At 44.9% G+C, this 25,504-nt stretch overlaps 1 protein-coding gene across 5 annotated transcripts; it reads right to left on the bottom strand.

Annotated features, from left to right (window-relative positions):
- Window positions 1-1,402: 1,402 nt before the first annotated feature.
- Window positions 1,403-24,262, bottom strand: PHC1 (polyhomeotic homolog 1). 5 transcript variants are annotated; one of them, XM_069753842.1, is made up of 15 exons: window positions 24,116-24,262; window positions 19,941-20,068; window positions 19,555-19,665; window positions 17,691-17,768; window positions 17,463-17,615; window positions 17,058-17,216; window positions 15,083-15,407; window positions 8,470-9,026; window positions 8,256-8,382; window positions 7,915-8,102; window positions 7,730-7,841; window positions 6,728-6,833; window positions 6,059-6,218; window positions 4,577-4,802; window positions 1,403-3,960 (listed from the first exon to the last, which is right to left on the bottom strand). In XM_069753842.1, the coding sequence occupies exons 2-15, from the start codon at window positions 20,052-20,054 to the stop codon at window positions 3,806-3,808; spliced, it is 2,571 nt and encodes an 856-aa protein (XP_069609943.1). In that variant the 5' UTR covers window positions 20,055-20,068; window positions 24,116-24,262; the 3' UTR covers window positions 1,403-3,805. The 5 variants fall into 5 exon arrangements, with proteins under 5 accessions (XP_069609943.1, XP_069609945.1, XP_069609946.1 ...); XM_069753844.1 differs by having other exon boundaries at window positions 6,068-6,218; XM_069753845.1 differs by having other exon boundaries at window positions 6,059-6,179.
- Between the last annotated feature and the right edge of the window lie 1,242 nt (window positions 24,263-25,504).

Genomic DNA, 25,504 nt, shown 5'->3' with positions numbered 1-25,504 from the left:
ATAAAGCCTTTTTGTATGACCAATCAACTCAATCTTGGTTTCATCAGTCCACAGGACCTTCTTCCAAAAAGAAATTGGCTTCTCCAAATGTGCTTTTGCATACCTCAGCCGACTCTGTTTGTGGTGTGCTTGCAGAAACGGCTTCTTTCGCATCCCTCTCCCATACAGCTTCTCCTTGTGCAAAGTTCGTTGTATAGTTGGCCGATGCACAGTGACACCATCTGCAGCAAGTTGATGCTGCAGCTCTCTGGAGGTGGTCTGAGGATTGTCCTTGACTGATCTCACCATTCTTCTTCTCTGCCTTTCTGATGTTTTTCTTGGCCTGCCACTTCTGGTCTTAACAAGAACTGTACCTGTGTTCTTCCATTTCCTTACTATGTTCCTCACAGTGGAAATTGACAGGTTCAATCTCTGAGACAGCTTTTTGTATCCTTCCCCTGAACAACTATGTTGAATAATCTTTGTTTTCAGATCATTAGACAGTTGTTTTGAGGAGCCCATGATGCCACTTTTCAGAGGAGATTCAAACAGGAGAACAACTTGCAAGTGGCCACTTTAAGTAGCTTTTCTCATGATTGCATACACCTGGCTATGAAGTTCAAAGCTCAATGAGGTTAGAAAACCAAAAAAAAGTGCTTTAGTAAGTCAGTAAAAAGTAGGTAGGAGTATTTAAAACAAGAAAATGATAAGGGTGCCCATACTTATGCACCTGTCAAATTTTGTTTGAATGCAGATTGCACATTTTCTGTTAGTACAATAAACCTCATTTCAAGGCCGAAACATTACTGTGTCCAACAGTTATTAGATATATGAAACTGAAATAGCTGTTGCAAAAAAAACAATTTTTATAAAACATTAAGCTTAAGATTTATAGGGGTGCCCAAACTTTTTCATATAACTGTATATGTTTGATATGGTAATATTCCTGTGTTTTATGGCGGCTTTTAGGGTTGATTCAATCTGACCCTCAGACAAGAAAATGTTGCATATCACCTTAAAAAGAAACACTGGAAAGCCTTCAGCATACCCTTATTTCAGAACAAGCCATGTTTGTATATGTGGAATAAAATTAATTCTGGACCTTGTAATTCCACCAGTTTTTCCCTCCGTAGGCGCTCTCATATTTTCAGTTGTCTCTGAGCTAGTGAGTGGTGACACTTAGTGATGAGCGAGCGTGCTCGGATAAGGTGTTATCCAAGAATGCTCGGGTGCTAAACGAGTGTTTTCGGCGTGTTCGAAAAGCATGCTGAAGTCAGCCCGGCTGCATATCTCGTGGCTGTTCGACAGCCGCAACACACAACCGAGCACGTTCGCTCATCACTAGCGACTGACTATCTGCTGTGATGTCTCCTACACAGACATTATGTTTGGATCAGTAGCAGAAACCATTGACTTGACATCATTGAAAAGATCCAAAGCAATGATTCTTTTATTTCATTGTCTTCAAGTGCTGACAAAATGTAACAAAACAAACAAACAAACAAAAAAAAAAAAATAGGGAACACATTCCAATTCCCTCCCACCCGCTGTTGTAATCGCTACATCACCTGGTCAACAGTCACAGCGTCCTATGATCGGTGACACTCCACATACAGCTCTTACATAAAAACCTACATAAAATATATATTCATATATGTTAGAATACAAAAAAAATAATATTAAAAGAAAATACAAATAGGGGAAAGCAAGAAAGCCATTACTGCAAGGAAGGTCACAAAACCATGAGGTTAAGCAAAAAAGGGAACCTTACAAACATGGATTCCGGGCTAGCGGCTGAGGTTTGTCTGGACTACAGACAGGATGATCGTGTGCTGTGCTTTTTAGTGTATCTTGTCTTACCAGTCACCTACACGGTGGAGGCCACCACTTATTTTTTGTTCCAATCAAAATCAAGGCATATGTGAGATTGATTTGTTTGCCCGAGTTAGGTTCATTGTGCCAACCATATAGTTAACATCTCTGGATTCTATGATCCAGAAACTTTAAGGGTTCTCCAGGCATATGGCAACCAAGAAGCCTCAACAGCGGGCCATCAGGACCCATTCAGCAAACTAAGGTTTTCCTCTGTTAGATATATTACAGATCCAACCTCCCCCCACTTATCAGGTGTGGAGAGGCGCCAATGCTAGAACCCAACCAACCATCCATCGGCCAATGTCTAGACCCTATTACGACCTGTGCACAATGTCTGCTGTGAATACACTGTATACTCTCTCCACAACCGATGGTTGATTATATGTCAGCACAAACCCTTTATGTCACAATCTTAAAAAAAAAACCAGTTCAGATGTATAGCTGATCACAAAAAGAGGGTCCCCATTGATCATTATGGGTCTAACTGGGTTCCATTCTGTAAAGAAAAAGTTCTACTTTCTCTTCTGTTCTAAAAATCATGGAGCTCAGACGGACCCCAGACTAGTCAGTGGGACTCTTAATTTGTCCCGGTTTCCATCAGCAACGCAACAGATCCTTTTTTGATGTTATTCTATTTGTGTTCCTAAAAAACAGAACAACCGGAGGTGTGAACACGGCCTAAACAGCGCTGCTATAATCCATGAACTGTGTTTCACGGATTTTAGCTCAGAGATGCCGATTGGCAATAGCAGACCTCTTTCTGGAAAAATAAAAAAAATTAAAAATACACTTTTTAATTTTTTTTCCCTTATCTCATACAACCCCAATCACATCCCTCTGCTGGAACCTGTCACTTTGATCATTAAAAAACATAATACAATCAGACCTTCATTTGTAGTCATTTAGAAAATCAAAGCCATAACCCAAGGAAATAGATTTGGGATGAGGTTAGGGATTTTTTTTTTTTCCATTTTTGCTCAGATGAAATATTTGTTCAACGGAGATAGGGAACATTGATCCAATAATTGGCCGCTTCCACCACATGTAGGCTACGGTGCGAAGTTACCGAGCACTGAATGAGGCATTCGTGCACAGCAGATCCATCTGTACTGGAATGAGATGAAAACTACTCTTATTAAGGCTCAGATCCCACACAAGGGGATGCTCGTGCACACAGGAGAGGGGGCAATGGTGGTAATGGAGGACGCTGTAACATTACAGGGTGCAGCAGTGGTCCGCCTTCACTGACTAAGGGAATCAATAGGCAGTATTGCATGCTGCAGCAACGTATTAGACTAAAAATATCCAACATATTAAACCATTGCATATATGTGCAATAGACCAGCGTACACTAATGAGAGGCACACGGAGGAAACAGTGTGGACATGTCAGAAATACCGGTCTCTACAGTAAGAGTGATCAGGGGGATCTCGTTATATACATTCAGGTCCATGTAGAAATGTGTGCATATGATTCGACAATATAGAGACCCCCGTACCTGTATAGACCAGTATATTTACAAAGCCTTTATCTGTATCTCACCTACAGATTTTTGCTACGTAGATCAATGTCTTCTGCCTCTCTCCACCAAATCTGGAACCCATTAATGTTCTCGACTGTCAGTAATCGATCGGCGCGAGGCTTGGCCTGCCTTTAGCTCCCCCTTCCTAGGCACAGTACCTGAATGACCAGATACAGACATGTAGAAGATAGAGATATATATGGAGAGTAATAATGTAGAGATGGTAAAAGAAGAGCTTGTGGCGCGAGTGTAGGAACGTTTTTTCTTTATCTTTTGTTATTTTTTTAAGAAATGGGGCCAGTTGTAAAGACAGCTGATAGCCCAATTTTTTTTTTTCCTTAAGTCTTCCCTACGCTTTTTCAATTAGCCCTGGGGAGTCCTCAGTCATTGTCTCCACCTCCTTGTGCTTAGTAGGGATAACATGAAGAATTAAGTTTCTTTTAACAGGTTGATTTTGGCGCAGATTTTCAATGCAGGTCCCAGTTTAATGTTTAGGGCGCTCATAAGATGCTCTTCTTTCAGGAGCAGCAGAGCCTGCCCATCTATCTCTTGAGATCGGAAATCTTCCGCTAAGTCTTGGCAACCTGTTGATAAGGGGGAAAAAAATGAATGCAATGGATAAAATTAGGTAAATGTTAATAGAAGATTTAACAATTTTTATTTTTAATGATGGGAAGAAAAATTGAAGAAATGATCACACATGATCGTTATGCCTCACTAGGATGTAAGAGGGGCGTTCATTAAAAATCTATTCTTAAAGCTGCACACCATGTCGGTTTCATGTGAATTCTACTTGGAAACCACCTGAAAAAGCCCTCCATGAAATGAACATAATGTACAGCAATGTCAAAACAACATTACTGGGAACATGGTCTGTCTAACGCCGCGTCTTTTAACCACTTCAGGGTTCAGAAAATCTGAAGCCATTAAAAGAAGTGACATGTTTGTTCTTCAGGCGCCTTCTGCTAGGAAGTAGACAGCTCTCTATACTTAACAGTATACAGTAAAAGATGCCAAAGATTATTAGGGCTCATTCACACGTCCGTGTTTAAACACTTCTGTGAAAAACACAGTACTGGTGTCATCAGCGTTGTGCGTCATTGTGTCTGTTTTTACTATCAGCTTGTCATCCGCCTGTTTGTTTTTACCATCAACCACAACGCACAGACATCATGAAGAAGAGCGTCATGTCCACATTACCTTGCAGAGAAGAAATAAACTCGTACACTTCCTCCACACTCCAGCGACTGGGATTGCTTGACAGAAACACTGGATTAATACCCAGCAGCTCAGAATTTGAGGGTCCGCTCGTTGGAGTGCTGCCGTCTCTCTCCCGCTGTGGGGTTCTGCAGGACGGTGGTGCTGGAGACGTTGGAGAGAATGTTTCTTCATAGCTGGAGTTATCAGATCCACGGCTGGAGTCCTCCTGGAAGAAAGGGGTAATCGTTAGGAATCAGAATCCTGCACAGGAAAGTCGTTTTCTCTCTATACTCTAGCTCAGCAATCCTTAATCAATGCATTAAAAACATCAGGGCAAGTGACCTATGAACTAAGGGCTCAGTTTTCCGATAGGCATTGTTGGTGCATTGATTGTATTGTTAAATGCACAATTACTAGTTCCATATGTAAGTGGTTATCAGTAAGAACACCGGAAAAGGAACTGTGAAAGAGAAAATCCTTCCGTGATGGAAAGACCACATCTGCAATATATAAAAAAGGCCTAAAATGGGCCACAAATTGTCTGATCGTTGAATGTCACAGACCTGACAGTGGTTGACACATCTTGTTAAAAGCATAAAATTGCAAAGTTCTGGTAAAAACAATTAACACTAGCTCTTATTAGAAGTCCTCTGTTCTCAAGAATGGAGGGATCTTTAATGCTACAGTTTACTGCTTAAGATTTATCATAGGTGCCAGTCTCCTTGGCGAAGAGTCTGAACTTGCAAGCGCTGCTCCGAATCACTGGATGCCTTTGCACTTCTTCCACACTGCACAGGAAAACTGCCTCTGATTGCAGCATGGGAAAGCGAGCAGTTTGGAACAGACCATACAGAGGGTCTATACTGTCAATCATCAGGAGCGTATTGCTCCCTGGCACACAGAAAGCTCGGAGGCAGGGAGCGGTGCACTCCTGAACACAAAAGCTGAGAACACCCCTTTAAACACTTGTCAAAATGTAAAAGTTAAGATGCTCCAGCCACTTTACTGTTATACAGGCAAAGGGGATGATTACTCTTGTAGGGCAGGGTCCTCTCTCCTCCTGTACCAGTCGTGACTTGTATTGTTTAAGATTATTGTACTCGTTTTTATTATGTATACCCCTCCTCACATGCAAATCGCCATGGAATAAAATGGCGATATAATAACAAATAATAATAATTAATATGGGCAGCGTTGACTTTTGGAGCCTTTACTATGAATCAATGAAGGATGGGAGATTAATGTTTGACTATTTAAATAGCTCTTAGGACTTTACACAAAAATCAATATAAAGGAGCTTGGTGCTGAGTGCCTGGTGCTGGGATATCACAGGAAACCTGTTCTGCCTCTCTTCCCGTAGGTACTAAAAAAGGCAATATATTCACATCTTGTACATTGCTATGGGATCTTTTAAACATTTTGTACTATTGATGTAGCATTGATGGTATATCTATGATGAGAGGAGAATCAAGCTCCATGCACCTCAGTTACCCGCATTCTCTTCCCCTGGATCTTGGCTCGTGCGATCTCAGAGCTGTTCCTCCGTGGGCCACGTCTGCGTACTCTCACCCCTCCTGCTTCTTGGAGCTGGTTTAGCTTCTTCCTTTTAAGACGTAATTGGTGACTGCAGCTTACATTATATCTAACAGAGAAACATACTTATATGTAGAAATACTAATACTAATGGATTCTTTATAATCCTCCTCTCACGGGAAAAAAAGAAAAAAAAAGTTAAAGAGTTATTCCAAACTTAGTATATTATCCCCTATCTGGACTGCGGCTCTGCACAGCATCATCTTGACCAATGCAGAGCTACATATGCATACCACCGCTCCATTGTTTATGGGACCACCAGAAATGGCCAAGCAATGGACTCTGTGTTCTCCAGCAGTCCCATAGACAATGAATGAAGCTGAAGTGAAGCATTTGCATCTTTGCTCTGATCAAAACTATAGAGTGTTACATATTCTTGTATTGAAAAAAAGAAAAAAATTTTCCAGGAGAGACAACAGCCCAGTTCATGGCAATGAGCTGACCTTCTGCAGGGCTACAGGTAGAAGAGTGGTGATCCTGATTAACCAACTCCTTTAATATTGCCCAATTTGTGATGAAATTCACGTAGAAATCCAGTACTTATGCTTTCAGATTTACCTTTTGGCACAGGTTAAAGAGCAGAACCTCTTTGAGCCGCGGAATTGATTTGCTGAGGTGACCTTCCCACAATACTCACACTTCATCATTTTCGGGTTTCCAGAATCTAAAAAGATGAACAAAAATAGTTTCAAAGATAAATTTTCCTTTAAATCAGATGGCGATAATTTCAGATGAGTACAAATATTACAGTACCGCCAGTGGGACACTGGTGGAGTAAAGATTTAGGTGCCGATTCATTAAGTCCTTTACTGCCAGTAAACTGGAGTTAAACAGTCGCAAATCTTTGCGCCATTCGAAGTTGCAGAAAAATGCTGCAACTTTTAGTATGTTTTTGGTTTGCGTCACCATAGGAAAAGTGGTTTTAATTTGTGTATAAGGTGAGTCCTAGTGCGGCCCATGAGATACACACTAATTTACACAACATAAGTGGGGTGAATTATAGCAGGACTGTGCTCCTGTTCATGGAGCACGGGCAGCAGAAATATGCACCAAATTCATCTGCCTCTTTATGAATTTGGTGCATCCTATCCCAGCAGACTCTGGATTAAGACTGGTGTACAGCACACCAAGATAGATAAATTCCCTCGTAGTGTTAACAATCAATACCGGACTAAGAGGAACTACCACCAGTCTGGGGCTGCACTTTTCATATAAGAAATCAGTGGGCAGCCAACAGACTTGATGATAAGTTCTATGTAGATAAATGATAAGAGTGACCAGAAATGTTCCTAATGCCCCTCACCCCACTTCTAGCTCAAGTCAATGTGGGATTCCACAATAATCCATGACCTCCCTTGCTGTGAATTTTGCAACATTGCATGTGTTATTGCGAGAACTCGTTGCTGCATCCTTTACTATGTGATGACTGAGCAATAACTCCTCCAATGATATTACCGTTCGGTAACCGCTCAATAAAGGACAAGGCCGCCTTGGGTTAGTACAAAGCGTGCAAGATATTATATGTGAACAACTGCCCACTAAGAAGAGAAAGAGACATACCGCTAAAAGTCTGATCTAATGGAGGATGAGGGAGCAGACTCTCTACTGGAGGCAGAGCAGTAACCGCTACGGGGGTCTTTTCTGGGTCCTTTGGTATCTGAGGACTGCCAACCTAGAAGGAGCAACAGTAACTTAGGAAACAATAAGCAATAATTTCATTTGTGGTCACTTGTAATGGTGCTTACAGGAAAGGGTTCAGCTCCCTCCTGGATGACAAAGCCTTCTATAATATGAGTCAGGATCTGCGGCTTCACAATGGCTTGTGGGGGCTTGGTATCACTGTGCTGACGAGAAGTGACAGAGAGCGTGGGAGTGCAAGGAGGAGCAGACACAGCGAGCGCTGGGGAGACTTGAGAGGCAGCCTCAGACTTATCTGTGGGTTGCAAATAAAATTTTAAAAAAAATTATAAATCATTCCCAGAACACGGAAATAACAATTGGAATTAGCAAAAAATAAAAGTTACAGAACAATGGTGTACAGACTCCGGAAAACAGGATAGGACTATGAGCAGTGATATCCACCCACCAGCTGGAGTGCTGCTCTCCTCCACTGCAGGTGGTGCATCTGCTGGGGGCGATGCTTTTACAGGTAGTGTTGGCGATTCTTCTCGGTCTTCCTCTGACTTTCTCTTTGCAGCTCCAGACATCTTGTTCTATGAAACCAATGTAAAGATATTTAAAATTAAAAGAAAAAAAAAACAAAAACGGATCATAGGATATTCATTCCAACCAAGACTCACCTGCAGAACTCCATAAAAGGCAGCTTGGGCTTCCTGCATAGTACCTGACACTGCACTGGGAACCGGGGCAGGAGACGGAGGCAGTGTGATCTGTGTTAAGGAAGACCCCTGTGATGGAACCTGGGGAGCGCCGAGAGCCATAGCTTGAGCAGGACCCTGCTGTCTTGCACCCACGAGTTGAACAGGAATGTGAGGTTGGTTAGGAGGGGGTGTAGGAAGCGGTCTAGCACTTTGTGTAGGTTTGGATGCCAGATGTCCTTGTAGATTTAAAGGTGGAATCCCTTTGCCTGGTTGTTTGGGTTGAATGGGCACTGGGGCTTTAGTTGGCAGAGTCGCCTCGGGACTCTGCAGCATAGGTTGTACGACCAGCGTCTGTTGTGCAGGAGCTGCCTGCAAGCCTTGCTGAGAGGTGGCCTGCGGCTGCTGCTGTGCCAGCTGTAGATGGGCAGAAGCATGGACGAGCTGGGACTGACGGTGCTGGTGGATGGCGATCTGCTGCTGGAATACCACCTGCTTCTGTTGTAGGACTGAATGAGGCTGAATATGAGTGTAAGTAGCTGATGGAGAGACAATGAAAAATGGGAAGAACAAAATAGATAGATATGGAATAAGTGTTGGATTTCAAATGGATAAGAAAGTAGTAAAATAGTGGAAAAATGGAGCATAAAAAATTAAATAATCAGCAGTCAATTTCTTAAAAATACGTATTACTTTCATGTTGTGCAAATACAACTGAATTAAATTGGTAATAGAAAAAAAGAGGGATTTTTGGTTCCTACCGTAAAATCTCTTTCTTGGAGCCTTCATTAGGGGACACAGGTAACCATGAGTGTATGCTGCTGTCACTAGGAGGCTGACACTATGCAAATAAAGAAGAAGTAACTCCTCCCCGGCAGTATACACCCTACGACAGGCACCAGGCAACTCAGTTGGTGCAAAAGCAGTAGTAGGAACAAGTATAAAGAACTCAACCTATGTACCAACCCACAACAACGGCACGTTGGCCAATATGGTACAACAGAGGGAGGGTGCTGTGTCCCCCAATGAAGGCTCCAAGAAAGATTTTACGGTAAGAACCAAAAATCCCTCTTTCTTTCTCGCTTCATTGGGGGACACAGGTAACCATGGGACGTCCAAAAGCAGTCCCCAGGGCGGGATAATAAGAATAGAGAACTAGGTCGGCCTGTGCGAAACCGCTGCCTGCAGTATCTTCCTACCCAGGCCTGCATCCGCAGAAGAGTGTGCACCTTGTAGAATTTCACAAAAGTGTGGATGGACGACCAAGTTGCGGCCTTGCAAACCTGCGAGGCCGTAGCTTGGTGACGAACTGCCCAAGAAGCTCCCACAGCCTGGGTAGAGTGAGCCCTCACCCCCAGGGGAGGCTGTTTGTCTTGAACACGGTATGCCTCCGGGACCGCCGAACGGATCCACTGAGCAATTGTGGACTTAGAGGCGGGGAGCCCCTTCTGACGACCTTCCGAGACGACAAACAGAGGGTCGAACTGACCAAAAGGAGCAGTTCTGGCAAGGTACACTCGGATAGCCCTGACCACATCCAAATTGTGGAGAGACTTCTCCAAAGGATGAACTGGGGAAGGGCACAAAGAAGGAAGCACGAAGTCTTCATTGATGTGAAAAGCCGAAACCACCTTTGGCAGAAAAGAAGGGGCAGGTCGAAGGACAACTTTGTCCTGATGAAGGACCAGAAAGGGAGAACGACAGGACAACGCGCCAACTCGGAAAGTCTCCTGATCGAGGGGATGGCAACCAAAAAAGCTTTCCAGGAAAGAAGCGAAAAAGAGATGTCCCGAATCGGTTCAAAAGGCATACACTGGAGGGCGCCGAGCACAAGGTTGAGGTCCCAAGGAACGACCGTAGGATATTAAGGAGGTGCAACATGAGCATCCCCCTGAAGGAAGGTTCTCATCTGGGGGAGAGAAGCAACGTCTCTTTGAAAGAGAATTGACAAGGCAGAAACCTGACCCATTAACGTGCTCTTATCATGGTTTGTATGACACGTTGAGAAAAAACCTGTGTCCTTCAGGATAACGGCCTCAACGGCCATACCATTAAATTTAGAGACCAAGAACTCGGGTGGAAGAGGGGGCCCTGCGATAGAAGATACGGACGGTCTGGGAGCCTCCAAGGTACGTTCGATAACATGATCACTAGCTCCGCATACCAGGCCCTGTGGGACCAATCTGGAGCTACTAAGAGAGCGGGAACCCCCTCTGACTTTATCTTCTTTACGCCCCTTGGAAGTAAGGGAAGAGGTGGGAACAGGTAAAGCATCTGAAACTGGGCCCACAAGATAACGAAAGGGTCGCAGCCGACGGCCCTCGGATCCCGGGATCTGGATAAGTACTGGGGAACCTTATGGTTTGCTCGGGAGGCTATTAGGTCGCCGTCCGGCACGCCCCACCTTTGGCAAATGTGGTTGAAGAAAGCGGGGAGAAGAGCCCACTCGCCTGACATGAGCCCCTGACGGCTGAGAAAGTCGGCTTCCTAATTGTCCACCCTGGGATGTGGACAGCTGATATGAAGGGAACGTGGTTCTCTGCCCACCGCAGAATTTTTTGCCACCTCCATATGACCTGCTTGTTGCGAGTCCCTCCCTGATGGTTTATTTAAGCCACAGCTGTGGCGTTGTCTGACTGAATGCGGACTGGTTTTCCCGAGAGGAGGGGCTGCCAGCGGAGGAGGGCTAGAAAAATAGCCCTGATTTCCAAGAGATTGATCGGGAGGCGTGCCTCCTGAGCAGTCCAGCGCCGGTGGGCTGTGAGGTGGAGTAAGACCGCACCCCACCCATGGAGACTGGCATCGGTGGTGACGACCTGCCAGTGGAGGGGGAGAAATGATCTCCCGCGCAGACTGGAAGTGGATAGCGTCCACCAAGTGAGAGACTGTTTCACATGGAGAGGGAGGCGAACTGGGTGGTCTAAGGAGAGCGGATTCCTGTCCCAAACTGACAGAAGGGCCAGCTGGAGAGGGCGAGAGTGGAACAGAGAATAAGGGACCGCTTCCATGCCGAGCCGTAGAGGTAGAGGGGTAGGACGCCTTAGGGCTTTGATGCCCTTCCGAAGAGAGAATTTCTTCCTTGGGAGGAAGACCTGAGCTTGAATGGTGTCGAATTCCATGCCCAGGAATGCTAGACGCTGGGTCGGAATCAAGGTGGACCTTTGTTTTTTGATTATCCAACCAAGGCGGGTTAACGTGTCCAGAGTGATCTGGAGACTGTGACTGCAGTCGCGGCGAGACGGACACTTTACAAGGAGATCGTCGAGATAGGGGATTCTCGTAATCCCCTTCGACCGAAGGATGGCCAAGACCGCCGCCATTACCTTCGTAAAGACTCTGGGGGCGGACGCCAAGCCGAAAGGAAGGGCTGTGAATTGGAAATGTTGGTCCTGGATCGTGAGACGAAGGAACCTCTGATGCTGAACACAAATCGGAATGTGAAGATACGTGAATGTGAAGATATGCATCCCAAATATCCACAGAGCACAGAAATTCTCCCGGTTCCATGGAGGTGATCACCGAGAGCAAGGACTCCATCTTGAAGTGCCAAATCCGGAGTTGGCGGTTCAACCATTTGAGGTCCAAAATCAGGCGAAGAGAGACGTCTTTTTTCGGAATTACAAATAGATTTGAGTAAAAGCCGGAAAACGCTGGTTGGAAAGTCCAGGGACGATTACCTCTAAGGCGAGAAGGGAATCGACCGCCTGAAAAAAGCCCTGGGACCTGGGAGGGCTGTTTGGGTGGGCGGGAGAGGAAAAAACTTTTTTCCTGGGGGGCGACGAAAATTCTATTTTGTAACCTGATGTGACAATCTCCCTGATCCAGGCGTCGTCGACCACCGATAACCAAGGCTCTGTGAACAGAAGAAGCCTGCCTCCCACCCTGGAAAGATTTGCAGGTGGGGGTGACCCGTCATTTGGAAGAAAATCTGTGGTCGCGAGAACTGGAAGAGGAGTGGCCTTTAGCTCTCCAGTGAGGGGTAGGCCTGAAAGATGGCTTCCTTCGGTCCCTTTGAGTGGAAGACCGGTCATGCTGAGAGGCACCACCTGAGGAGGCGAAGGAGCGAAAGGGGCGAAAAGAATGGGGTCCCTTTCTATTGAAGGGACGCCTAGGCTTAGATTGCGGAAGAGAAGTGCTCTTACCGCCCGTCCGAGATCATTTGGTCTAGCTGCACTCCAAAGAGCCTGGATCCCTGGAAAGGCAAACCTGAGGGATTTTTTGGAAGCGGGATCTGCGTTCCACGCCTTCAGCCAGAGGACACAGCGAATGGCGACAATATTGCTGTTTGCTTTTGCAGAGCAAGCAGCCACATCCAGAGAAGCATTCAGAAGGTACTTTCCAGCCAGTGAAATCTGATCTGCTAAATCCGCTAGCTTTTGTGCGGGAGCCGAAGCTACAATGCCTCTACGTAGGGTTTTGGCCCAGGCTGACACCGCTTTCACCACCCAGGTAGAGGCGAAATTGGGGCAGAGAGGTACCAGAAGCTTCAAAAGCTGATTTGGTTACAGCCTCAATTTGTCTGTCCGTGGGGTCCTTTAGTGATGCCACGTCAGGAATAGACAGCACTATCTGGGAGGATAATCTAGACACAGGTGGATCTACCTCAGGAGATTCGGACCATATGCTAACAAGGTCTGCAGCAAACGGGTATAAAATATGTAAACGTTTCCTCCCTGGAAAACGTTTACCAGGGTGTTCCCAGTGTCTAGACGTAGTGTTATCAAATTCCTTATGATTGGGAAAAACTCTAGAAGGACGCTTCATCCATTTGAAAGAAACTGAGATGTCCTGAGAAGCTGCCTCTTCCTCCTTAAGCTCAAGCGTTTGAATAATGGCTGAGATAAGGCTGTCAATCATATCCTGCATTGCGGAAGTCTGATCTTCATCTGAGTCAGAATCCGACAGAGGATACATCTGACCAGAAGTCCGCCTGCGAAGAGGGGGGGGGAACGGGTAGAGAGCGGTATTCCGGCTGACGCAGTTGGATCCAAAGAAGTGGAAGAACTAGACAGAAAACGCTTTATGGTTCTTTTCTCAAGTCTGCCCTGTGAGGGTCTTGGACAGGTGCGAGCGAATCGCTGTGAGAAGCGTTCGTGGCACTGGTGGCAGTAGTCAGCAGTGGAATACGTTCTAGTACCTGAACCAGGGACTGAGACACTTTAGTCAGGTCGGAGACTGACAGACATTGCAACAGCCCACTCCGGGGGAGTGCACTCATCTGTGTCCCCAACTATGGAGAGGTATTCCAGAGTACGCGATGCACAGGAGGCAGCTGGCCGGGAAAGCGCAGGCTGCGAGCGTCTGCTCGTGCAGAGAACGCGCCAGACAGTGGGGTGTGGCTGCTGAAGAGAAACCAATCGCCCGATAGACCGGCAGGGAAAAGGGGTGTGTGGCCCGCCGGAGCGCGGCCAATACCAGCTCTGGGCTGCAAGCGAGGTTGCCCAGAGCTGGGGACGAGGAAGGAGAAGGGGCGCGGACTCCCGGGGCAGAGACTTGCCGGAAAGGAATATGGTGGAAAAAGCGCACGAGGAAATAGGCGCCCGATGGCCCGATGGCCCCTGAACCCTCTAGCCCAGTAACGGAGCGTCCGTGCAGCGGCGAGTGCTGTTGGATAATAAGGTTAAGTGCTCCTGCATGGAGATTGCAACGATGCAGGAACAGGGGCTGCTGTTGCTTGAAGATCTTCCTACCTGAAGATGAGGGACGCATCAGGATCCCTTGATGGCAGAAAGGGTCCTGGGAGATGTGGTCCTCCTTCCCGCGCTATATCAACCGGCGCAGAAGACGGCATCAACCCCTTAAAAGGGGGGAGGTCACAGCAGGTGACCACCGTCTTCCTCTCAGCCCACTCCGAGGAGAGGGATGAGGGGGGAAAAAAGGCAAGGACTGGCCACCGAAAGTAAACATGAGCACCCCAGGGTGACATGAAAAAGTCCTGCCCAGCGGATCCAAGATAGTGCAATGTGGGTGATACCACACTGCTCTCTCTGTCGCTTAATGCGGGGAATCAGGGTGAGAAGAACTGCACCCTGTAATCCCCAGAAGTGTATCTGAAACGAAAGGGAAAAAGATTAATAAACACACACAATCTCTGAAAGAAAAAGAAATGCGGGTCTGGTGTTAGATCCAGATCCGCCTCTTACAGACACTAAGCAAAAACTGAGCTGCCTGGTGCCTGTCGGAGGGCGTATACTGCCGGGGAGGAGTTACTTTTCTTTATTTGCATAGTGTCAGCCTCCTAGCGACAGCAGCATACACCCATGGTCACCTGTGTCCCCCAATGAAGCGAGAAAGAAAATAAATATAGGGCCAGATTCATCATTGCATTTGCTCTTTTTTTGTATAGTTCTTGGTGTTTTTCGCGGCGGGTTCTTTTTTAATCTTCATTTTTTGTTAAGTCTTTTTTCCATCATTTTGTCTTTTTTTATGTTTGCCATTCTGTTTGGGGTTTCCTGAGTTTTTTGGTCTATTCATGAATATGAAACTTTTAAAAAGGCACAAATTCATTTAAAAAAAAGTATTCAATCAAACTTTACTAAAAGGGTAAGGATCGGGGAATATTTTCGGCAATACCAAGATTTCTATTTCAACTCACCAGAGCTTATAAGAGTCTGGTTGGGCGCTGGCGTGGCAGCTCTGGTCAAGTTGATCCCGACACTTTGCTGCACAGCCTCTCCTTCTGCTTTTCTCCCCTCCGCTTCTGTCTGACTCCCCTGACTCACAGTGCCCCCTGCTGGGCCCATCGGATTCTTCATAGTCTGTTGTACTGGAGAAGACGGCAGTTGTGAAGGTGCGGAAGAAGAGGGCATTGGGTGAGTGGCTTGTTTGGACAGTGGAGGCGCAGCATGAGCAATGGTAGGCCCTGCAGCCGTGGACGTGGGTTGAGCAGTCTGCTGACCTCGAACAGCCAAGTTCTGAACCTAAATACAAAAAAAAAAAAAATTGCAACTTTGTCCAATTCAGTCATTAATATATATAGGGGAACAGTGAGTTATAACCAGAAATCCCTATGGTGATTGAAGATTGGTTCTGTAAAATCACACAGGGTCTGAGGATTGCAGCCCCTTTACACTCGCAGTCGTGTGAAGCTCTATGTTGGACCATATGGTCTTTCAGTTATCTTTTATTTATGTCTGTCACAGAGGGTGAGGAAGGAAAACACCCAAACTATGAACTTCTTGATGAGTAGGCAAATTTTTCAATTCTGAGTTATCAGGTGGGGATGGGGGATTTCTACCTTTCTTCCAAAAGATATAATTTTTTTTTTTGTAAATTTAGAGTCTAAGTAGCTGTAGAAAGGCTTGACTTTTGCTGGACAAGTTAATAGTTTTAAATTACATCATTCAATTTATCATATAATGTACTATAAAACATTAAAAAAAAGGAACAAAATAAAATGCAATTTAAAAACTGTTTATTTGGGGTTTCCTTTTTACTGCTTTCATAATGTAGGAGAAATCACTTGTCAATATGATGTTCCAGGTCAGCACGATTACAATAATACCAAACTTCTAGTTGGCAAAAAAAATAATAATCCAAGACTTTGCTTAAAAAAAAAAAATAATACATATTTAACCATCATTTTCTAAGATTTTTTTTTTATTAATTGAGCAAATGGCTTGCATTATGTGGTGAGCTGACATTTTTATTGGTACCATTTTGGAATACAGATGAGGCTTTGATTGCTTTTTCCTTTAATTTTTGGGGATGGGCGTTGGAAAAAAAAATTGTAATTCTGGCTTTGAGTTTTTTGTACTCTGTACAGCATTTTCATATCGGGTTATTTTATATTTTCATAGATCGGACTTTAACAACAAGGGGATACTGAATATTTTTGTAATTTTATTTATTTTTTATTTGGGGGGCAAAAAAAAAGGACAAGGAGGGAGATTTAAAGAGGTTTTCCACATTTAGAAAACCACTCTCCCCAGGTGTCAGTTTATTTTAGAGAAACAAATTGTGCTTTACTCATTTTCCCCGGATCCAGAGCCGAGTCCCTGCTGCTCTCCTTGTCTGTTATTGTCTGCAGCGCTGACATCACACTAACAGGTTTTTCCGGAGTTGACAGCCTAAGCCGCTGAGCTCACTGGTTGGCTGCAGCGCCGTGGACATGACATCAGCACTGCAGGCAATAACAGACACCGGGAGCAGCTGAGAGACTCATTCCCTTTAAACAAACTGCAGCTAGGAACAAGGGGTTTTCCAAAACTGGAACACTCTGTTAAATGTTAATATTTTTTTTTCAACAATTTTCATTCACCTTTCAGCTCCATCTGCAGGGGACATAAACTTGTGATAACTTATTTGATCACTTCTTCTATAGAGAGCAATACTTCCGTGCTGCAGTATATAGTAGAAATGAATGAGGTTGGGTATCATGGGAGTACAAAGATGGCAACAATGGGGGAGGCTTTCAGTAGGTCCCCAGCTGCCATGGCTAGCTGCAATCAGAGGCCGCAGCTCACTCCATGTACCCACACCAGACGTGTGACAGACATGCACATCGCACGTCAAGAAGGGGGGTAAATATCTGATCTGTCGCAATATAATGATAAGATTTTCTGGTTTACCTGGTCGGAGTCTTGATGCATGCCTTGGTTCTGGGGGGATGCCACTTCCTGCTGTACTGTAGCCACAGAGCCATTGGGCATGAGAATAAGCTGGGAGTTCAGAGGGACACCTCGATTCAGAGATCGATTGACTTGTAGAAGATTACCAAGCTGCGGCTGCTGCCGATAGAAAATTTAAAATGAGTGAAAATGAGAACTCATTTCTCTCTAAAAACACAAGACAAGAATAAAAAAGGGACTTTCAAGAAGTCTGTAAAGCCATTAATGAATGTTAGAAGCCTGTCCCGTCCTCACTGTGAGGCAGAGCAGAGGCCTGCTAACGATGTAACGCTCAATTTTAGGATATTTTGCAGCGGTTATCCCCCAGCGATGAAGTCCTTGCACTGAATTGATTGTCTTACTTACCCGGAGGTACATTTGCGTCTGTGACTGGCTGAGAGGTGGCGAGCTGGCATTGCTGAGCAAAACTGACTGAGTGAGTGTTGTAGCACTGGGTGCAGTGACGTTCTGGGCACGACTTAGGAGCTGGGCTGATGAGCTGGTGGACAGATTCACCTGCTGGGGAAACCAGGAAAGTGAACTCATGGCTGACCTCTATAAAATGCAGATCCACAGCCAATAGTTACTACTTACCGATCCTTGCGTGGTGCTCGTCTGCTGATTGGAGACGGTGTTAGGAGAGGCGGCCTGGCGGGTGGCAGCGATCGTTGCCTGTAGTGGCAATATAAGAAAAGTTGAAGGTCACAGGATAATACAGGTTTACTTGATCATCTGACAAGAATCACTATGGTAAGTACAAAATAGTCAATTGTCCCCAGATAAAGACAATTGTCAGAAGTGACAGGTTGGACCATGCACATGGAAATACGTAGGGAAGTATTGGAACACACCTGTTCATCATTTCATTCAGTCCCATAGCCTCAGGTGTGACATGTCGCCTGCCTTTACCAAAACATATGGCGCACCTATACCAGTATGAAAAGCGCACCTATACCAGTCTGGTCCTCTAATAAGAGCTAACAGTGTAACAAGTCACATAAGAAGGAAAAAACATTAATTCCTCCTCAATATTCCTCTATCACCTGTGAGGAATATTATTGAAAAGTGTTCAGGAACCGCAGCAACTCAGCTACAAAGTAGAGACCACGGAAAGTTATAGATCGGGGGTCACCAAAAAGCAGAGGGCAGAAAAATCACCGATGCCCTGCTGTCTCAATAACTGCAGAGTCCAAACCTCATCTGGTATTAACATCAGCACAAACAATGCACTGAAAGCTTTATGGCATGAGTGCCCGAAACGCTGCATACAAGCCTTACACCACAAAGCACCATACCAAGCGCGGATGGTGTGGTGTAAAGCTACCGCCACTGGAATCTGCAGTGGTGGAAATGTTTTCTGTGCAGTGACATCTCGCGCTTCTCTATCTGGCATCTGATGGACGAGTCTGGGTTTGGCAAATGCCAGGAGACCATTACCCACCTGACTGCATTGTGCAGATATAAATAGTTTTGTGGAGGAGGGAAAACGCTATGGGCTTCATTTTCAGGGGTCGGCCTCGGCCCTTTAGATCCAATGACGGGAAATCTTAAAGCTGCAGCATAGCAGGACATTTTGGACAATTGTAGCTTCCAACTTTGTGGGAACAATTTGGGGGGAGACCCTTTTCCGCTCCTCATAACTATGACCAAAGCACAGGTCCTTAAAGACACAGGACTTGACTCATCAAGACCGGAATAGTTCACGCCAGTCTTGATTAAGGGGCATGCTGGAGTCAGATGCTCCTGATTCATGAACGCCTCTTCATGAATCTGAATTGTCTGACGAGTGTGTGTGCACCTCCATGTGGTACGACAAAACTCTCACTGCAGGCAGGTACTGGAGTGAGATTTCTGGTGTAAGAAAAGCCACAGCTCATCATAAATTAGACGAGCTGTAGCATCGCTCCCCTGTACCACCACCACCCATTTCAAAAGAGCGGGGAGAAACTGGTGTGAAGATGCCAAAAGTTGCTAAATTTAACAACAACTCCGAGTTGTGCCTAAATTTTCCATGTTTTCAAAGTTTTTTCGCCAGAACTCAGGAGTGAAAGCTTTGATGAATCAGGCTCATGATTGGGGAGGGTGTGATGTTGAAGAACGTGATCGGCTCCACGGAGCCCCGATCTCAACTCCATCCAACATTTTTGAGATGAACTAGAAAAGAGATTATGAGATCGACCCTCTCCTAAAACATCATCTTACCAATACTGTCCTGGATGAATGGGCAAACATCCCACAGACCCCCTCCAAAATCTTACAGAAAGCCTTCACAAAAGAGTGGAAGCTGTTCTAGCTGCATATTAATCTCTATGGATTTACATAAGTCATAAAATCATCTGTAGGTCTCCCAATACTTTATATCTATAAACAAATCTGGACAATATTTAAAAAGTGTATTTTTATAAATTGAAATGAGCAAATGTGTAAAAAATTATTGCTATATGAGAAGATCACTTACCTGCTGAACTGCTGCAAGACTATGTAGCTGCGCATTACTCAGCTGCTGCTGCAACATCAGCTGGTGGAAGTACTGCGCTGCGTTCGGTTGTCTATGTAAAGCCTGCAGAGCCTGCGAAAAAAATAATATTGTATTAGTGCTCACACACAGACCTTGAACCTCGCACACATAAAGAGTTATCGGGGCCCAGGCAGGATCCTGTAATGCACTCTGGTTAATCTGTAATAATGCCAAGACGTGAACGCAGCAAGTGCCAGAAATCAAATGCTGCTCAATAGACATTTGAAGGGACAATTTCTGCTCATGAAGCATGCAATGACCAGATATAGATGGCAGACATCTAAATGGTGCCTATAGAATCGCACCGAGCTGCTTGTGGCACATACCTGGACTGCCTGGCGTTCATAGAGAGACATCTGTGATATCTGAGGACGGGAGCTGGCGCTGGATGCTGTACTCCCATTAGTGGAAGTAGAGTTCTGCTCACTCTCAGTCTCCATATTGGCTCTTGGACCTAAAAGAAAAAAAAAAAAGAAAATACTGTGTCTTAGGGACAAAAATTATTACTACCCGGCTAAGTGGCCAAGCTGCTATATCACTGCTAAAGTAGATGTGTGCTTAAATAGTCGTCCCAATTTGCGGTTGTTTGTTCCCCTGTCCCCAGGGTCTCACTCATAACAGGATTGTGCAGGTAATGTGGAGCCACAAACACCCAATATTGTCATGGCTGAAATTTTAGCTTTAGGCTCCCTTGAATGTACGTCTCCACTTTTACAGGCAGCTTTGCTAAAATATGAGAACTGTATGATGACCATTGAGGGGGTCATAACATATCCATAGCTGGCCAACCAGTTCTCCACTGTGATAGTAGAGGTATCGGCACTCTGTCCATTCACTGAATGAGTTTTAAAGATTGTACAGCATGCTAAGGATATATAACGATAAGGGGTAACTTACTGATCCCTACGAATCCGGCAGCTATGATTGGGGCTCTGGAAATCCACATCTTGAAAAAAAATGGAGGTGTGCGAGGTCGACCTTCACTCCAATGATTGTCCACGGGGCTGTCCGAAATAGCTATGAATGAGGCACGCGCACCTCCATTCATTTTCAGATTCCCAGTGACTTCAGCGTGCTCGAATAATATGTTCGAGTCCCCATGGCTGCTCGACAGCCGCAACACATGCAGGGATTAACTAACAAACAGGAAATCCCTGCACTTGTTGCGGTGCTTGAACAGCCGCGAGATATGCAGCTATGGGGTCTCGAACATATTATTCGAGCACGCCGAAGTCACTCGGTTAGTACACGAGCATGGATAACACCTTATCTGAGTATATTTACTCATTACTAGTTATCACCAAAATCTAAAGAGTAGGTGCTAACTTGCAAATCGTGGGGGTCTGACCACTGGGACCCCCACCAATTCCAAGAATGAGGCTCTGAAATGCCCCACTAGAATGGAGAGGCGGCTGCAACTTCTCTCGATGCTTCCAGTAGTCTCATCCCCTAATACAGCACTGATACATCCAAGGTGATAAAAATAGTACTTCAACTACAAGAAGTCTCTCTCTCACAAGCAGATTATTATGTTCTAATAAGCTGATACCTATAATCATTTTAAAGGAACTGACCGACCCTTGGGATATATTTTTTCTCATCATTCAAGTGCGTGGTAAAAGTCATTTAGCACCATGTACACAGCCATATGCCAAATCTGTAATATGGCATCTCTAGGATATGTACCTTCCATTTAATTCAGTCACAGTTTATTCTACATATTATACAGAAATAAACAAGCCATGGCAGCTCCCATCAAATGCTGCACAATGAAGGCATTTTCCAGGCAATGCTCCTAGGGCATAATACAGTGGCACAAGAAGTGCCGTCGTCCTCCACGCTCCCTGCTTCCCACTTTACGTCCACTGATATGGAAGAAAGGACTATTTCATGGAACGGTGAGTGCGCTTTTTCTGGCACAAGTGGCACCAGAAGTGTCACACATCTATTCCTCCTGACTTGCCCACAAATAAGCACATTCAAGTTCTGCAGAGAAAGCACAAATGAACCGCTGCCAGACATCACTGGCAGCACCTTGCCTCCTTTAAGCTGTCCATACACATAATATAAAATGTGAATTCATCGGGCTTTGAGTGAACACAATTCCCTGTGTATTTGGTGGAGTAAATGTTGCACGCTTATGGTCGGGTCGTTTGTACAAATCACTAGATGCAAACAAAAAAAGGGTCTGTTCATTGACCGCAAGCAAAAAGGTACAGAATACGTAATGGCTTCAGACCTTCAGGCCCATAGTTAAAGAGCAGGATGATCTACAACTTTGTGGGAAAAGTTTCAGTGAAATTTGCATTTTAATTATTGACATCCCTGATGTTTCTATACATGAGTCCAGTGGGCGGTGCTATTCGTGACTGACCGTCTTCCCTGAATGACTGTGCATGGAGACAGCTGTCAATAACTGAGTAGGACCATCCACTGGACTCACAAACCTATAATCACCAGGGATTTCAATGAATAAACTACGAGTTAGGGCGCATTCAGACGTTCATACAACTCGGCCGGAGATCGGATTGGCTGCAAGCCTCCCAATCTGAGTGCGACAGTTTCATGGAAATGCATGATGCTGTCACGCTCGGGTCAAGAGACCTGCGGCCAGTCCGTGCATTGCGATCCGATCTCAGACAGATTTGTATGGAGGTCTGAATGTGCCCTTATACTGAATTATTTCCCACAAAGCCATATATCCTTCTGCTCAGCTTCTCCTCCTCTATAATGTGCTGCCCACAGACACTGCATATACAATGCGCCAGGTTCCCTTTAATAGATGTAAGACTATATGGCAGCACGGTGGCTCAGTGGTTAGCACAGCAACCTCGCAGCGCTGGAGTCCTGGGTTCTAATCCCACCTTGGACAGCATCTGCAATGAGTTTGTATGTTATCTGTGTTTGCGTGGGTTTCCTCCGGATTCTCCGGTTTCCTCCCACATTCCAAAGACATACAGATAGGGAATGTAGATTGTGAGCCCCAACAGGGACAGCGATGTGTGTGTGCAACCTGTGTGCAACCTGATCTACTAATCTAATGTGTGCAACCTGTAAAGCGCTGCGGAATATGTTAGCGCTATATAAAAATAAAAGATTATTATTATTTTATTATTATTATGAGATTGTCTAGTAATAAAATAAAATGTGACCAAGACATGCGTTTCCTGAGTTTTTGTTAATTTCTTATATGTTAATTTCTTAAACTCCTGGACAATCCCTGTAATTTATATAAAAAAATGATCCCCCAATAAAAAGGGTCTATTATATATTTAAAGGGTTATTTTCAAAATAGCAACTTATGTTTTTCTATGGATAGGGGATATCTTGGGCTTCACAACTGGGACTTCCAGTGACGCTGAGAATGGGAAGGCTGAGCACGTGCATTGCTCCGCTCCATTCAAGACCAAGCTCTGCAGAACGCAGCTTCCAGGGTCCAGACCCCCCATCCCCCACCTTACATGCATAGGGGATAACTTGCTATTTTGGGACTAACCCTTTAAGATTAGTAATGGGCACCCGCTGCATTTCCATGAATGTCCCGCGCCGGTGTTCCCATTAAGGATACGTTCACATTTGCGTTGTGCGGTGCTGCGTCGGCGACGCAACTCACAACGCAAACCAAAACGCATTGTTTTGTGACGCATGCGTCCTTTTTTGGCATGATTTTGGACGCAAAAAAAATGCAACTTGCTGCGTCCTCTGCGCTCTGACGCGTGCACCAAAAAAGACGCATGCGTCACAAAACGCAATGCAACGCATGTCCATGCGCCCCCATGTTAAATATAGGGGCGCATGACGCATGCGTCGCCGCGGCTGCACCCGACGCAGCCCGGCAGAACGCAAATGTGAACGTAGCCTTACTCTTCCCTCATGTGACATCAGACAGGAGGCTTGGAGACCAGTGCTGGACACAGGCAGCAGAGTGGAGCAATGGCGGGGAACACCGCTTCTGTTTTTGGCTCATTTGCAGTAGAATTACATGGAGGAGTCGCCCTCTTGACCTACGTCCGGTCAGGTGAAACCGTTTCCACCACGTTGCGACATTTTTATTGTAGATCCTGGTGACGACCATTGAATAGAAACGGCAGAGAATGAGAGAGAGGAGACCGGCAGATGAAGGACTGACAGCAGGTGAAGGACTGACAGCTGCCAAGGGGGTGTGGCCAGGGGGTCAGAGGTCAAATCACACTGTCATCACGTGATACAATCTCTCAACACCAAAACAATGTCCGCCCCTGTCAGTGCAGACAGGATCAGTCTTCACCGCCTCATAGGGAGGACATTATGGTCTGAGGGAAGAGCAGGGTGGGGAGAAGACACAGCTGTCATGGCTGCTAGTGACAAGTGTCCCCTCATGAAGGAGCAGAGCCCCTGTACACACAGTGCAGCCATACAGTGTATAGACAGAGGGGGAGGAGCTCCATGTCCCCTGTACACACATATACACACAGCCTGGTGCACCCCGAATATCTCCCGCCATTCCCTGCCCGCCTCTCACCTGCTAGGCCTCCGGTCCTGCGCTGACCCCTGACCTTTTCCCCCTGCGGTCCCCCGCTGACCTCTGACCTCTCCCCGCCGCTCTCACTTCGAGCTCAGCTTCTCCCTCTCTGGTTCTTTCTCTCTGCTTCCGACGTCATTTCCCGTCAGACAGCTCCACTTCCTGGACACGTGACCCGCTGCGCCTTACTCCTCCTTCTCTCACCTTTTCGCTTGGTTGTCATGGAGACGGAGGGAGGACGGGGAGTTACTGCTGCTTCTCACCGCTCACTGCCAGAGCGCTCAGGGGAGGAGGAGAGGCTGAGGGAGGAGAGGCTGAGGGAGGGGAGGCTGAGGGAGGAGGAGAGGCTGAGGGAGGAGAGGCTGAGGGAGGGGAGGCTGAGGGAGGAGGAGAGGCTGAGGGAGGCTCGGGGGGCGCACAGTGTGTGGGGGAGACAGTAATAATATATATATATGTTACATATACAATGTGGGGGCAGAAATGTGTCTATAAACACACACCATATGTAAATTATATATAAAGTCATATATACATGTACACACACCATATGTAAATTATATATACATGTACACACACCATATGTAAATTATATAAAGTCATATATACATGTACACACACCATATGTAAATTATATATACATGTACACGCCATATGTAAATTATATATAAAGTCATATATACATGTACACACACCATATGTAAATTATATATAAAGTCATATATACATGTACACACACCATATGTAAATTATATATAAAGTCATATATACATGTACACACACCATATGTAAATTATATAAAGTCATATATACATGTACACACACCATATGTAAATTATATATACATGTACACGCCATATGTAAATTATATATAAAGTCATATATACATGTACACACACCATATGTAAATTATATATAAAGTCATATATACATGTACACACACCATATGTAAATTATATAAAGTCATATATACATGTACACACACCATATGTAAATTATATATACATGTACACACACCATATGTAAATTATATATACATGTACACACACCATATGTAAATTATATAAAGTCATATATACATGTACACACACCATATGTAAATTATATATACATGTACACGCCATATGTAAATTATATATAAAGTCATATATACATGTACACACACCATATGTAAATTATATATACATGTACACGCCATATGTAAATTATATAAAGTCATATATACATGTACACACACCATATGTAAATTATATATACATGTACACACACCATATGTAAATTATATATACATGTACACACACCATATGTAAATTATATAAAGTCATATATACATGTACACACACCATATGTAAATTATATATACATGTACACGCCATATGTAAATTATATATA

This window comes from Ranitomeya imitator, chromosome 2 (assembly GCF_032444005.1).
Source record: "Ranitomeya imitator isolate aRanImi1 chromosome 2, aRanImi1.pri, whole genome shotgun sequence".
Classification (NCBI taxonomy): Eukaryota; Metazoa; Chordata; class Amphibia; order Anura; family Dendrobatidae; genus Ranitomeya; species Ranitomeya imitator.
This window is presented reverse-complemented; position numbering and strand designations above follow the sequence as displayed.

Excerpts from the sequence above, each read along its gene's own strand:
- PHC1 (XM_069753842.1), bottom strand. The coding sequence starts at position 20,054 with ATGGAGACTGAGAGTGAGCAGAACTCTACTTCCACTAATGGGAGTACA. Across the intron at positions 17,769-19,554 it reads GTCTTGCAGCAGTTCAGCAG|GCAACGATCGCTGCCACCCG; the intron begins GTAAGTGATCTT and ends TTGCCACTACAG. Across the intron at positions 17,616-17,690 it reads CGAGCACCACGCAAGGATCG|CAGGTGAATCTGTCCACCAG; the intron begins GTAAGTAGTAAC and ends TGGTTTCCCCAG.